The following is a 15000-nucleotide window of genomic DNA, read 5'->3' on the forward strand; positions in this document are numbered from 1 at the left end:
AACTACCTGCCCAATGTTTTATATACTCCACATCACAAAATGCAAACCATTCTTTAACGAGTTTAGTAGTGTGGTATGGTGCATCTTCTTGCACGAAGACATCTGTTTTGCACTGAATTCAGTGCAAAACAGATGTCTTCATGCAAGAAGATACACCATACCACACTACTAAACTCATTAAAGAATGGTTTGCATTTTGTGATGTGGAGTATATAAACAGTCCTCCAAATGATCATTAAGTAGCTCAAACTATCGTTCTGCATTCCTTAAGGTTCACTTACTGACGTATTTAAGTTGGAGGTCGAGCTCACGAATTTCTTTTGCATCTCTCTCGGCAAGTTCGATTACCGGATCAACCAGCACAGCTTCCCGGCTCTCTGTGTCGGCTATCAGGTATGTGTACGTGCACGAGTCTCGATCAAACAGCTGGGAAAGAAATAATACAATTAAAGAAATAATATAATCACATAAGTAAACATTTATTAATCAAACAAATAAAATATATATATATGGACAATTAAAGCGCACACGATAAAGGATACACAATATCGGTGCAAACGAGTAAATAAACAAATAGCAAAGAAACGCAAATATCGGGTATACGAGCAATTAGATAAAAAAAAATAGGCAAATGATGGGATAGATAAAGTGCATACGAGTAAATACACAAAATCGATCGGTAACGTCAATTAACCCCTTCTAAATACCCCAAAATAGTCTTAAATTAAACCTTGGATCGGAGGGACTTCGACGACCAGCTCAACATAACGTTTGCCACAGCCACGCAAACGCGCACGCGTGCGTTGGTTACCATGGAAACAAAACGTATATACCTCTATCCACCTCCACCCCATCTCAAACAGCTATTTGAACAATAATTATAGAGTCACCGATTTACCACTATGCTCCTGTAGCCTGGAGATTTAATTTTTTTTCTTCAATACTATCAGAATTTATAAATACGTCCCAAACTAAAAATTGGGATCACATGAAAAATGGTCACTCCAGACTTCGACAGGGTGACAATTCTTCATGTGGGGTATCCTAGGGTGACAATTCTTCATGTGGGGTATCCTAGGGTGACAATTCTTCATGTGGGCTATCCTAGGGTGACAATTCTTCATGTGGGGTATCCTAGGGTGACAATTCTTCATGTGGGGTATCCTAGGGTGACAATTCTTCATGTGGGGTATCCTAGGGTGACAATTCTTCATGTCCATCCTGGGTTTACGATTCTTCGGTTGTACAAGCTGATGACCATAAACATAACCCTCATTCAACCTAACCTAATCTTTATTCTACTGTTGATATATATTCGGCGTATTGGGGGGACAATTCATGTGGGATTTCATGAGGTGACGATTCTTCATGTGGGGGTTCTGGTATGACAGTTCTTCAAGCTATTATGTATATCTAAGTATTTCACCCGAACTTTGCAGACCCCAGTTCGATTCCAATGACTGCTACCTGACCTGGCTGCCCGAGCACATAAGGCGAAGGTGACGACTTAGGTAGCTACTGAGCGCTTCCTAGCGTGAATTCCTCACTCCGAGCTCTTCCACCCTTGAGATATCTTTCCCACGTTCCGCAAACTTAACAACCGTCTAAAAAAATAAACTTCTTTAAAATCCTCTTTTGAAATGCCCAAATTTCTAGTCTGCAGGGCAGTCAAATCCTACTTCATCCTACCAATGCATCCTCCCGTAGGTACACTACGACAAAAATAAAATAAATGGCAACGAATGTATAAACACCCGCTGAAGTCAATACCAAAGTATTCGAACGCACGGAGCAGCTACGTCGTAGACGACAAAGCGCTTCCGGTCGTCTGCAAGCAGTCCGCAGTCCGCACACGGCCAAAGTTAGCAATCACACAAATTTGGCAGTCCCGGCACACGCACGCACGCACACACACATTATATATATATATATATATATATATATATATACATATATATATACATATATATATTAGCAGAAATACCTGCCGTTGACTGGGTTTTAAAAGGAAAGCGAATGTCTACATTCAAATAGTTTTAATAACTCAAATTGTCAGTACTCCGATATAAATTGAATTTTTAAGCAAGGAATCAATAAGAAACTCAATTTTGGGGGGTATCAGAATAACCTTTCTGGTGATAATTGCTTTAGAAAGCAGAATTTTTGGACATAGTAACATTTTGTTTCATATCTGGTTAATTTTTCATCGAAATCGGAAATATATAAATTTTCACGGAGGGGTTGTGCCCTCCTTTACTCCCCTTTACCAATGGTTCAAATTTAATCAAAGTTAGCGTCTGAATTTTCACGAGGGGTTTATTCGGCCACCTTTCGGAAATTACAACCAAGATATAGCCTATGCCATTCATTCTTATGCCCAGAATCTAAATTCCACTTTTCATGAAAATACATATGAATGGTGTTGGCTCTTGATATTTTTTCTAAAATTAGATGCTTAAGCCTCCATCTCGGGGAGAGAGAGAGAGAGAGAGAGAGAGAGAGAGAGAGAGAGAGAGAGAGAGAGAGAGAGAGAGAGAGAGAGAGAGAGAGAGAGAGAGAGAGAGAGAATAAGGAAATTTGAGATGTGATTTTTTTGGGGGCGTTGAGCCATTTATGCCCCTTACGAAAATTAAAATCAAATGATGTGTACCTCATGGTACTTATCCTTATGTCTGGAATCGTTACACTAATTTTGATGAAAATCCATGGAATGATTTTGGCTCTTGAAAAATGTCGAAAACTTGGGGGATAAACATTGAATTAGGGTTTCTTAAATTACTCCAAAGAAGTTGAAATTTTTGGGAAGCTTGCTTAATTGGTGTCTAATACACATGGTTTATGTCACCGATATCGGAAGAATATGAATTTTCATAGGGGTTCTGTCTCCTTTACACTCCCCTCAAAATAAAACTAAACAAAGCGCATTACACCCGTTACTTCTAGAATCAATGTTCTAATTTTCATTCAAATCGGTTCGGTAATTTTCGAGTCTATAACACATATACAAAGGCTGGTAACCGAAATATAGAAGTTCAATGTTCTCTCAATATATCTTTACTCAGACTGTGGGTTCTTTGTGTGATTTACCTTTTGGTCTAATGTATATATATATATATATATATATATATATATATATATATATATATATATATACTGTCCTTGTTCCTTTTTCATATATATATAATTTATGTATTTCTATTAATTATGTACTTTTTGCACTGAAGTTGTAATATACGAAAGCGCTCTGCTTCGTTAGTTTCTTTAGTTCTTTTTTCCCAAGTGCTCTACTTTGCATATATATATATATATACACATACATAAACGCGCGCGCGCGGCAGTGGTAAGCTCCCCACATAAAATGAAGAGTAAGACAGAACAGAAAGATCAACAACCAAACTGTTTTCCAATGTGGTAGATAAGCCTCATGGGTAGAGAAAAGATTTACCAACGGTGATAGACCGAAGAGAAAGAGGCGAGATCATTAAAGTATTCAGGTCACTAAAGGGAATGGAATACACTGACAGAGGAGATCTCTCGATTATGGATGGGAGGGCTTTAAGAGGTCATAGGAACAAAGTGAGAATAATGAATGTCGAAAAGATGTGAAGAGATACAATTTTATATGCAGATGCATAAGTACTTGAAATGGCTTGGGTGATGTAAACAAAGTTGGAATAGTAAGTATAAAATAAGGATATAGCCCAAATTGGATCAATACATAAATTTGAAGCTAGGCATCATAAATTGGAGAGCAAGAGACAGTATTCCACGAGCGTTGCTCCTTTCCTGTATATTACAATTAGGTAAATGCACAACCACACACACACACAAGAGGACATGGAAACTCAAATAACATAGTTATAGAAGAGATCTGAAGAAGAACAGTTTTTCACAAAGAGTGGTGGACACTTGGGACAAACTGGACGAAAAAATAATGTGTGCAAAAGCCATTCATGAATTTAAGAGCAAACTAGACACTGCGAGATAAAGGGGGACACCACGAGCGTAGTTCCCCTTCCCGCAAAATACAACTAGGTAAATACACACACGTTGGGATGTGCGTGCGTAAGGTCAGAGCATCACCCATAGATTGGGTAATATATGAGATTTAATCTTTCATTCCGGAGAGCAATACCTCTCGATCGCAAGACCAACGCGTGATCAAAGATCATGGTGAATCACACACATACAAAAATAAGTTGGTGTATGTATTCACCTTGGTCTTTGGATCACGTGCTGGACCCGTGGTCGACAGCTATTCCCCTCTCGGAAGAGAGCTCAGAGCTCGTATGACCGATCTATGGGTAATGATGTGACCTTACACGCACACACACACACCCAACTCCCCGCCAACGATAGTTAGAGTAACGACTCGAAGCGCAGCGATACTGAAATTATTTCAGCCCTGGGCAGGATTCGAACCCGGGCCGTCGTAGTGACAGTCAGGGACTCTATCAAGCGCGCCACCGAGTCGTGTGTGTGTGTGTATTCACTTGGTCTTTGGATCACGTGTTGGACTCGTGATCGACAGCTATTTCCCTCCTGGAAGAGAGCTCAGAGCTCGTAGGTCCGATCTATGGGTAATGCTATGACATTGCACACACACACACACCCAACTCCCCGCCCACGAGTCAGAGTAACGACCCGAAGCGCAGCGGTACCGAAATAATTTCGGCCCTGGGCAGGATTCGAACCAAGAACTGCGGGCCACTATGGTGGCAGTTCAGCGCTCTACCAACTACGCCACCGAGTCGTGTGTGTGTGTGTGTGTGTGTGTGTGTGTGTGTGTGCGTGTGTAAGGTCACAACAGCATCCATAGACTGGGCAATATGTAAGAGCTCTTATCCGGGAGGGTAACTGCTGTCGGTCACAAGACCAATACGTGATCCAAGATCATGATGAATCAATCTCTCTCTCATACACACACACACACGATAGAAGAGAAAGAGACCTGGCTGCATTGTCGGGGATAGCCATAGGCGACAAAGAAGGTTTCTTGGTATGGGATTGAGGGACATCAAGAGGTTCTGCTGTCAAACTCAAGCTCTCCTATTTGAAACATGTGAATAAAATTGGCTTCCCATACGCATGTGAAAACCTCTGGAATACCTTGGGGAAGATATAAGACGTGAATTTAAAGCGAGGTATAACCAATTAAGATTGGGTGACGGGACCTCATCAGCGTAGCTCCTTTCACTGGTCAGGTAAGACTATGATAACTTACAATGTTATGGGAATTATTCAACATGAATTTTACGATATCCTGGTAAATTTTGATAAGACGCTAAGTGAAATGAAATTTGTTCCATTTATTTGCAAATCGACCATAACCCCTCCCAGCCACCCACCCACACACACACAAAAATAAATCCCGGCTGTAGCACTCCAATGCCAACGGATAACTTTATTCAGATTAAGGAAAGTTCCTATCATATGATGGTTTCAACCAGTTCCTTCGCATATTTGACTGAAGCGATTCAGAAGTATGAGCGAGCTCATACTGAACGAATAAATATAATTATTCATAAAAGATCAGGTCATTTACACGACACCACACAAGCCACTTTTGCTAATTCAGAAGTACAAGCGAGCTCACAGTGAACGAATAATTACTCATAAAAGATCAGGTCATTTACACGATACTATACAAGCCACTTTTGCTAACAAGCAAGTCAAAGTATGTTGCCAGGCTCACTCAACAGACTAACCACAGAAACCACAATCCCAAAGTAGCCAGATCACTGCCAGCTCAATTCATTTGCAACATGGATACTTTTCTATTATCGCCACGTACACGACTATCGTCCCTACGCCCACAAAAGTAGTAGTTCTTGTTGCTGGACTAGAAATCGGTTATGTTTACTTTGTACAGATAAACAACATCCGAATACAAGCTTTCGTATCAATGAAATTACTCGCCTCGCACAAACGAATGACTAAAACACCTTGTCCTCGATGATAAAAAAGCCCTTACTTATATAATAATAATAACAATAATAATAATAATAATAATATTGAAAAATAATACAAAATAAAAAATGTTGCTTTTTGAACGCTGCCTTCCATCTATCCTTAAAGTATTATCATATTATCATTATTTATATTTGCAATACTTATAATATATTTATTACATCTATCTATTATCACTACTATTTCATCATTACTATTATTATTCTACCCTCACTACCCTCGTATCGTTCACAAACGAAATTCCTTGAAGAATAACGGAGAGACATTTCCTCCCCTTCCGGGAACCTTCCTGAGCCGGGACAAGGCAAGGTCATTGACTTGCGCGGAACAACGACAGGAACAAGGAAGACTCCAAGCCCACCAGTCCTGCCCCCGTTCTTTCACTCTCACCCAAACTTACGGCTCGACGGCGCAGTGGTGCCGTTCGCCACCGCTACTACAGCGATCCGGGTTCGAAACTCCCGTGGGCGGGGCATTGGGTATGCGTGTAAGGTTACAGCATCACCCCTAGGTCAGTCATATAATTATGAGCTCGGAGCTCTCATCCGGAAGGGGAATACCTGTTGATCACGAGTCCAGTACGTGATCCAAGACAATGGTGAATCACACACACGCATGCACATGCACTTGTTGTAGTGATACCCACTTGGACTGCCTAGTTATGGGTCCTGCGTTCGGTCCCCGCACAGGTCCGTATCTCGATTAATCCCTTCCCTATCTTAATTAATCCCTTCCCTATCTCGTTTAATCCCTTCCCAACCTCGATTAATACCTTCCCTAACTCGATTAATCTCTTCCTTATTTCGATTAATCCCTTCCCAACCTCGATTAATCCTTTTCCTAACTCAATTACTCTCTTCCTTCTTTCGTTTAATCCTTTCCTTGTCTCGATTAAGGACTTCCCTGTATCGATTAATCCCTTGCCCTACTTTGATTAATCCCTTCCCTATCTCGATTAATCCTTTCCTACCATTTGGCCCCCCCCCCCACCTTTTTTGTGCCTTCTGCATATTCAATCAGTCTCCGTGGCAGCCTATCTCACTTAAGAATGGCTTAAAAAATCTCAAATGGGATTTAGCCTCCTAGATTTCATTATTTATTTTTCTCCCATTAATACGCATTTCCTTTACCATAATAACAAATACAGCTATCGTTTAATCTGATCTATATCGGTAAAGTTAAAAAATGTTAATTTCCAGTTAAGTGCAGATTCTCTACCGGACAGCGTTCTAGTACCAGGTCCGAACCACATTCGATCGAACTTCTATTAAAAAAAAAAAAGAGAGAGAGAGAGAGAGAGAGAGAGAGAATCTCGCTACAAATAAGAAAGGTATTAAGTCCAATACAAAGGAAGGAACTTACAACCACGAGTCGCTTAGCCTTTATTACCTTTGTTCCAGCACGTGGCAGTCAAGGCCAGGTTTATCATGAATACGGAAAACAAAGAAATGCACGACAAAAAAAAAAAGGTGGAGGAAAGAGTGGGTGACTCGCGTCCGCGTTTACCCGTCATGGAGGTGCTGAGTCCGTCGCCATATCGCGAAATTACACACAAATACGCAATTGTTGTTCCAGGTCCCTTCCCCGCATGTTTTACTAGTTATCAGTTATTTCACATGAAACTCCTTAACTAAATGATACCAACAACGCCACAACATCAACGACATACTTGATTGCATTTCCACAATTATACTTGAACAGGGGCTTATGGTTCTTTCAGTCGTGATTTTGTAAACGTTTGCATCCAATGTGAGGTTCTTTCGCAATCATACCGGGAACTTCGATCTCCTCTTAATTGTTTTCCTTACTTTTTCTTATACCTTAACCTCCACCTTCAAGTCAGAATATTTCTTGTTTCCTTCTGTAACGACTCTCGAAAAATAAAGCAACATAACAATAACAACTTCAGAAAAAAATAGAATAGAGAGCAACGACATAAACATTTCGAGGAGTTTCTATTATTTTTTCTCTCCTTTTTCTTCTTCTTGTGAATTTCCACACTGCGTCAAAGTCGTCGCCTTTGTTGTTTCCATGCCTCCTGGAACCACACCAAACTCCGCCTGCTCTGGTCCTCTTCCAGCCACCCTTGACCCTAAACGCTCCGGTCACGTGTCGGGCGACTCGCGACCTGGGCCACGAGCGCGCGTGAACGACGCAAAAGTCCCAAGCGGGCTAGAAAGAGAGCGAAAGAGAGCGAGCTTAGCAACCGCCACGAGACGGGACGGGGCAGCCTCTTCCAGGAAGACCCCAACTCGCTTCGGAGAAGAGACGCAAACATTGACTGAGACAGTACACCCCCACCCCCCCATGGCGAAGACAAAGAACCGTGACGTGTGTCACCTGTCTCTGTCTGTCTCACGACTAAAACCATGGACGGTGAGTCTCCCAACCCTTCTTTACGGTGATGTCCTCGACAGGTTTTGTCCGCAGAGCATGACGCCCCACGATTTTACTCGCTTAAAGATTACTAAGGAAACAACAAACTGACGTAATTCATCTCGTCGCATAAAAAAACCCATTCAGAAGCGACGATCATCTGCAGATGCGCCAGAGTCGAACGACGCCCACGCTGCAGCGCCACTGCGGGCGTGCCACCTCCGCCCTCCCTCCTAAATCACCGCCGCAACGTGCCACGGTGCCACATGTATAGGGAGCACTAATGGCACCAACCAGGTTCATTAAACGTAACACTGGCTTAAGCACTGCTGGTCTAAAGAGCTCAGACCCCTCACCCCCTCTCTCTCACTCATACAAGCGAACGCATATATGTTCGCACCTATCTACCGAATTGTAGTAAACAGGGAGGGAATAACGTTCGTCAAGACCTGTTTCTTGCTCTCCAATTATCACACCTAATTCAAAATGAGTGTGTGTATGTAAAAATGTGGGTGCGTGCATGTGTATACACATCTGTGTGCGTCCGTATATGTGTGAGCATGTGCGTGTGTACATGTGCCCGTGTATATGTATGTGTGTCCATATGTATATGTGAGCGTGTGTGCGTGCGTGTGCATGTGTGTGCATGTGTATATGCATGTTTATGTGTGTGTGCATGTGTATATGCATCGTTATGCGTGTGTGCATATGAAATTTTGTGTGTGTGAGCATGTGGAAAAGTATATGAATGTGTACATGTGTATGTGCGTACACAAGTGCGTTCGTCTCTGAATAAAGAGAAAAGAAAGAGAGAGAGAGAGAGAAGGGAGAGAAAATGTGTATTAACCTAATTGTAGTATAGAGGAAAGAAGCACCGTTCATAGTCTCGTACTCTCTTAATTTATTACTCGTGTATCCATCTTCAAATAACATGTATGATTCCAACTTGAGCTACATCTTTTATTTCCAATTATCGTATTTATCTTTTAACTCGTGTATTGTTCCAGCTTGGGATACATCAAGTTATTCCAAGTATTTATAGAAATATGTGGAAAGCTGTATTTCTTCACGTCCTTTCTTAATTTCTCCTGACCTCAAACTCCTTCTACCCTTAATCAGATCACCGTTAATGTAGTCTATCACCTTTAGCGACCTCTATCCAAATATCTTATCCTTTATTACTGTCCTCATGTACTTTTCCTCATAGGAAAAACATAATCCATTCGAGTACTTTACCTCTTAGTTCCCCCATATGCTCCAATTTCCACACAAGGCGATTGTAAGGTACAACATTGAAAGCTTTCTCTTGATCGAGTTACACATAGTGTGTGTGTATTTACCTAGTTGTATCTTACGGGAAGGGGAGCTATGCTCGTGGTATCCCGTCTTTGTATCTCACCATATCTAGTTTGCTCTTAAATTCTTGTATTGTTTCTGCACACACTGTTGTTTCGTCTAGTATGTTCCATACATCCACCACTCTGTGGCGAAAGCTGTTCTTTTTCAGGTCTCTTCCATAACTGTTCTTTTTGAGCTTCCTTCCATGCCCTCTTGTGTTTCTCTGATCTCAATTTAGTAAGTCTTCTCTATCAAGGACTTCCATGCCTTTCATAATTCTGTGTGTGTGTGTGTGTGTGTGTGTGTTCGCACACGCGTGCTGTATGTGCATGTGTGCGCCTATCTGTTTGTATGGGTACGTGAGGACACACCCTAGCAGAAAGAAACCTTAGACATACTGTATGCGAGTGGGCCTCAGCGGTCCCCCACCCCCCAACAACACCCCCGCCCTTCTGCTGGGTGAGGTAGGAAGATGTACGAGTAATCACCCTGGAGAGGGTGTCGAGCTTCCCCGAGTACTCCAACAGCCAGGGCAAGGGGCAGTCACCAGGAGCCTTAGGGGATGAACTTCAACAAAAGCCACCATCCTTGGTCACAACATTACACCGAAAACGTGGAGTCAGAAGTGTTGAAGGGGAACTTGCTTAAGAAGGGAATATATACATCGAATGACTGGACAATGACTGGACAATGATTCAAAACCAGTGCACGGCCAAGGAGGCTACGATGGGCCGGATACTGTCAGGATGGGGGATGAAAGATCATCCAGGAATATAATGAACACCAGAGTATATGGAGTTCTACTTCTAGGTTAGTGCTTCTCAAACTATCTGATGTGGCAGACCAGCATTTTTTTTCAATGTGTCACGTAACGGTAATATTTTGTAGTAATATTAACTTATACCGGAAACGACATATATAATGAATATAATAAATGTTGAATATTTTTTATCTTCTTTATTTTGTAAACAAATAATTCAATATAAAAACATAAAAATAATAATAAAAACAGCAGTTTATTAACACAAAAATAAACATTATATAACCTTAATCTTTACTAGTCTGAGAGGTGAGCCTACTTCTTCTTTGTCAGTTTATCCAGTCGTGGTTTAATTGAGGACAGTGCTGCCACGCGCAATGAAGAATGAATATCCATATTATTCTTGTACTTTGTCTTAATAACACTCATGACTGAGAACCCCGTCTCGCAGAGGTATGTTGAAGGAAATGGGAGAAGAGTTTTCAGAACAATTCCACTAAGCTCGGGATATTTTGCTTTCACTTATATCCAAAATTAATCACGTGATATGATTTCGAAACTCCTCTTCAATCCTCCGTCAGCAGCCAGCTCCAACAATTTATCACATACTAGAATTTCCTTGAAATTCCCTAGATTCTACCAATTCCTCAAATGATTCCTCTGCATGGCCTGGACACTCAGAGCCGCGTACTGGCAACGGTCCGCGGACCACTACTTACGAGTATCACTGCTCTAGACAGACCTCAATACAGGTGGACTAGTAACATTGATCAAGATACACGAAAATTAGCCCCCGAGTTGTAGAACTGACGGGAGGCTTGGTGAGGGCGGCGATGGGACAACAGGCCCGTGAGTCGCTGGAGTAAGTATCCATCTGAAGTGACCAGATTTTTTTTCTTGTTACTGGAAACGAGTCTCCAATCATGAGCGAATACGGAGTGACTCTGGCCTGTAAAGGCGCTACTCAATTCCTTGAAATAGTGAGTATATCAAATGTTTGCAGTCTATGCACTATACGGGGATTTATGAAAACATATGCAAATTGTACACACATTTTACATACACGCACACCCACGCCCCCGTCCACAGATCAGGGCGAGACGGCACTCCAACTCTGGTGTGTGTGTGTGTGTGTGTGTGTGTGTGTTTTATTACCCATAGATCGAGCCATATATGATCTCTGAGCTCTCATTCGGGAAGGTAACAGCTGTGGATCACGAATCCAACACGTGGTCCAAGACCGTGGTGATTTACACGTTTTGTTCCACAACCCTTTCCACATTCGTAGTGGCACCTAGCAGCTGTCACAGACAAGAACCCATGATGGAGCAAAACTAGTGCAACTTATGACAAGACCACCAACCCACACCGAGTACAATAGAAGGGAGGATGCACTTGGCGATTGGTGTCGCTGCCTTGTCAAAGAGCTCCTTGGCTCTTCCACTATCTCGGTAGGGGAGGGACGGGGGTAAACCCGATCGATAATTATCAGCCACAGGATGAGACACATTTCCGAACTGAGACCAATTCTTGAACCGAACGGACCAGAGGGCGCTCGTCCCTGACCGGAATCGACTCCCTCGTCCGGATCCACGCCCTGCGTGGCGAGTTCGAAACCGAGACGCCACAGTGGTCGAGGTCGAGGCTTCGAGGACTCAGGCCGGGCGGGGCTGCGATCCTGCGTGCCTGCCAGTCCAGGTTCGGAACTGCCTACTTTCGACAACTGGAATGATCAACAAAAGGGCCAGTCAGCTCCGGCAGGGTCTCGATCCACCTTGCACGCCTGAAAGTCTTCAGCACTGAAGATCTAGCGCAGGACCACCAGGCTATCCTCTTAGGGACAAAAGAGCCAGTGCACATCACCAACCCCAGTGGATTCATCATCTTGGCAGGATTGCATGGATGATGATGGTGATGATGGTGGTGGTGGCGATGATGATGATGATGATGATGATGATGATGATGATGATGATGATGATGATGATGTTGATGACGACGACGACGACGACTATGGTGATGATGCAATTTGTGTATTCTAACGTGATAATATTATATATCACATATCATTATGTGTCACAATCCAGATCGGCTACAAGCATTTACTCGAACATGCTGCCCTGGGCAAGACAAAGGTTCTTCGACCACAGAACGGTAACACACAGAGTAAAAGAGAGAGAGACAGAGAGAGAGAGAGAGATAGAGAGAGAGAGGCAGGGAAAGAGAGGCAGGGAAGGAGAGGAAGAGGGAAGGAGAGGGAGGGAGAGAGGTGGGGGTGACGGGAGGGAAGGAAGGAGAGGGATGGGGGTGACGGGAGGGAAGGAAGGAGAGGGATGGGGGTGACGGGAGAGGAGGAGAGGGAAGGGGAGAGGGAGGGAAGGGGAGAGGGAGGGAAGGGGAGAGGGAGGGAAGGGGAGAGGGAGGGAAGGGGAGAGGGAGGGAAGGGGAGAGGGAGGGAAGGGGAGAGGGAGGGAAGGGGAGAGGGAGGGAAGGGGAGAGGGAGGGAAGGGGAGAGGGAGGGAAGGGGAGAGGGAGGGAAGGGAAGAGAGAGGAGGAGAGAGAGGAGAAAGAGGGAAGGAGAGAGAGAGAGAGAGAGAGAGAGAGAGAGAGAGAGAGAGAGAGAGAGAGAGAGGAGAAAGAGGGAGGGAGAGAGAGAGGAGAAAGAGGGAAGGATAGAGATAGAGAGAGAGAGAGGTGGGGTCCCCCTTCAGGTTGCTGGCCCTACGTCCGGTGAATTCGAAGTTTCAAGAGTAATCACTGGTCGGCTTCCTGAGCCTTCAGGAGCCACCAACGCCTCCACGAACTCTTGTTAGCGACTTTACCTTCAACCAGAAATAAATAAATAAATAAATATGAATACATCAATTTAATTATGAGTAAAAAAAAAAATAATATACAAGGGAGATTTTCGAGTCTTTTATTTCTATTAATTCATCTATTTACTTACTTGGTCATTTTGACACTATATCAACTGCCAATTTTACCTGGGACAAAGATACTTCGTATGTAAGAGAGGCAGAATAGAGAAATGTTAACGCATCTGGGGTGAAGCGAGAACCGTTGTGGGCGTTTAGAGGATGGATAGATTAAGAAACGAAGAGTCGAGGGGGAGAGTAGTAGTGGAAAGAGTACTGGGAGATGGGGAGGTTGAAAGAATACTGGGATGCTTTGGGCACATGGAAAGAATGAGTGAAGAAAATAAATGAGCAAAATGAGTGTGGAAGGCAGAGGTGGATGGAGTGAACCTGAAGGGAAGATCGAGCATGAGAGAGATGGATAGGGTAAAAGAAGAATGTCTGTTGAGAAGGGAAGGAAGTAAGAGATAGGCGAGTGTCGAGAATGGTTGAGCAAGGACGATAAACTGACGCTGCCTAATAGGATTTCTCCTTGCCTTCTCTATTTAAGCGTGACGGGGGGTCGAGGAGGGAGGGTCGCTATGTAAGTGAAGCGGTGGGGGTAAACCAGCTTCAGTTGTCAGGCACTTCTGAGGAAGTGCTGATTTTAGCTGCGTTGGTTGTGAACCCGGCAGGGGGCAGGGAGGGCTTCATCCGCAGAGAGCTAAGATAAATGGGTGATGGGTGGGTGTGGATCTGATAGGTGGAAGGTGGGTGCATGCCTTGGTTGCCTACTGCCCTTACAAGGGGGGAAAAACATTTTGGTGTGTGCGTGCGTGTGTGCGTGCGTGCAGGTGTGTGTGTGTGCGTGTGTGTGTGTGTTAGTGTGTGTGTGGGTCTAGATATTTTTGCCTTTTCAAAACAGCTTACCGGAAAACAAGCTCCCGAACCATCCACGTGCAACATTTTCTATACCAACCTGGTTGCTTAGCAACAGCTTTGGTTGCTAGACGCTGCACAGAACAAGACCGTACAACCATCCGGCATGGTGCCGGATGTGCACGCCACAGACAATGACGACGAGACCCTCGTCAGACTGACGATCTCGGAGTTGGGGCAAAACGGTGAAATGACCGGGTGCACGTGCACACGCGCACGCACGTGACAGATTGATCCTTCAAGCAGTTATCGGGAGGCAGGGCGGTGTGGGTGGAATGTGGGTGGGTGTATGGTGGGGTGCCCCTAATCTGATTAAAATCACTTGAAGGTGTGCACATGCGGTAAGAATGGACACACAAATCCTTTGTTACACACACACATATATATATATATGTGTGTGTGTGTATGTGTATATATATATATATATACATATAATATGTTGAAGTGCAGAAGGGTAAACACAAGACTCAAAGTGTTCCTAGTCCGAGGACCGTCGATGTGATGAGGTACAGTGATGAAAGAGCTTATTATATTGGTCGTAGTTGGAACTGGGAGAGGTAAACCACTCATCCGAAGCTACCCGAGCTCCCCCTCCTCCTCCAGTGGCTACGAGAACTGGTCACAACCTTACAAAGACAATTGTACACAATGGATCTCACATACATTCTTAAAATTCACAAAGAAATACGTATGTGAATACTATTGTGACCAGTTGTCTGTGCGCGACTGTGTATTTTACTTATTTTATTTTATTGTATTTATTCTTTGTGAATTTTAAGAATGTAT

The 15000-nt window shown here is 43.4% G+C and overlaps 1 protein-coding gene across 1 annotated transcript in view; it reads right to left on the bottom strand.

The window, feature by feature from the left end:
• Positions 1-14315, bottom strand: part of LOC143023053 (persulfide dioxygenase ETHE1, mitochondrial) — a 49014-nt gene extending 34699 nt beyond the window's left edge. The window contains exons 1-2 of the mRNA XM_076181523.1: positions 14255-14315; positions 282-434 (exon numbers count right to left, since the gene is read on the bottom strand). Coding sequence (XP_076037638.1) covers positions 282-434; positions 14255-14315 — 214 coding nt within the window. The remainder of the gene's footprint in view (positions 1-281; positions 435-14254) is intronic.
• Positions 14316-15000: the final 685 nt, after the last annotated feature.

The sequence above is a fragment of the Oratosquilla oratoria genome, unplaced genomic scaffold (genome assembly GCF_046742065.1).
Source record: "Oratosquilla oratoria isolate Oo_2021 unplaced genomic scaffold, ASM4674206v1 SCAFFOLD292, whole genome shotgun sequence".
Classification (NCBI taxonomy): Eukaryota; Metazoa; Arthropoda; class Malacostraca; order Stomatopoda; family Squillidae; genus Oratosquilla; species Oratosquilla oratoria.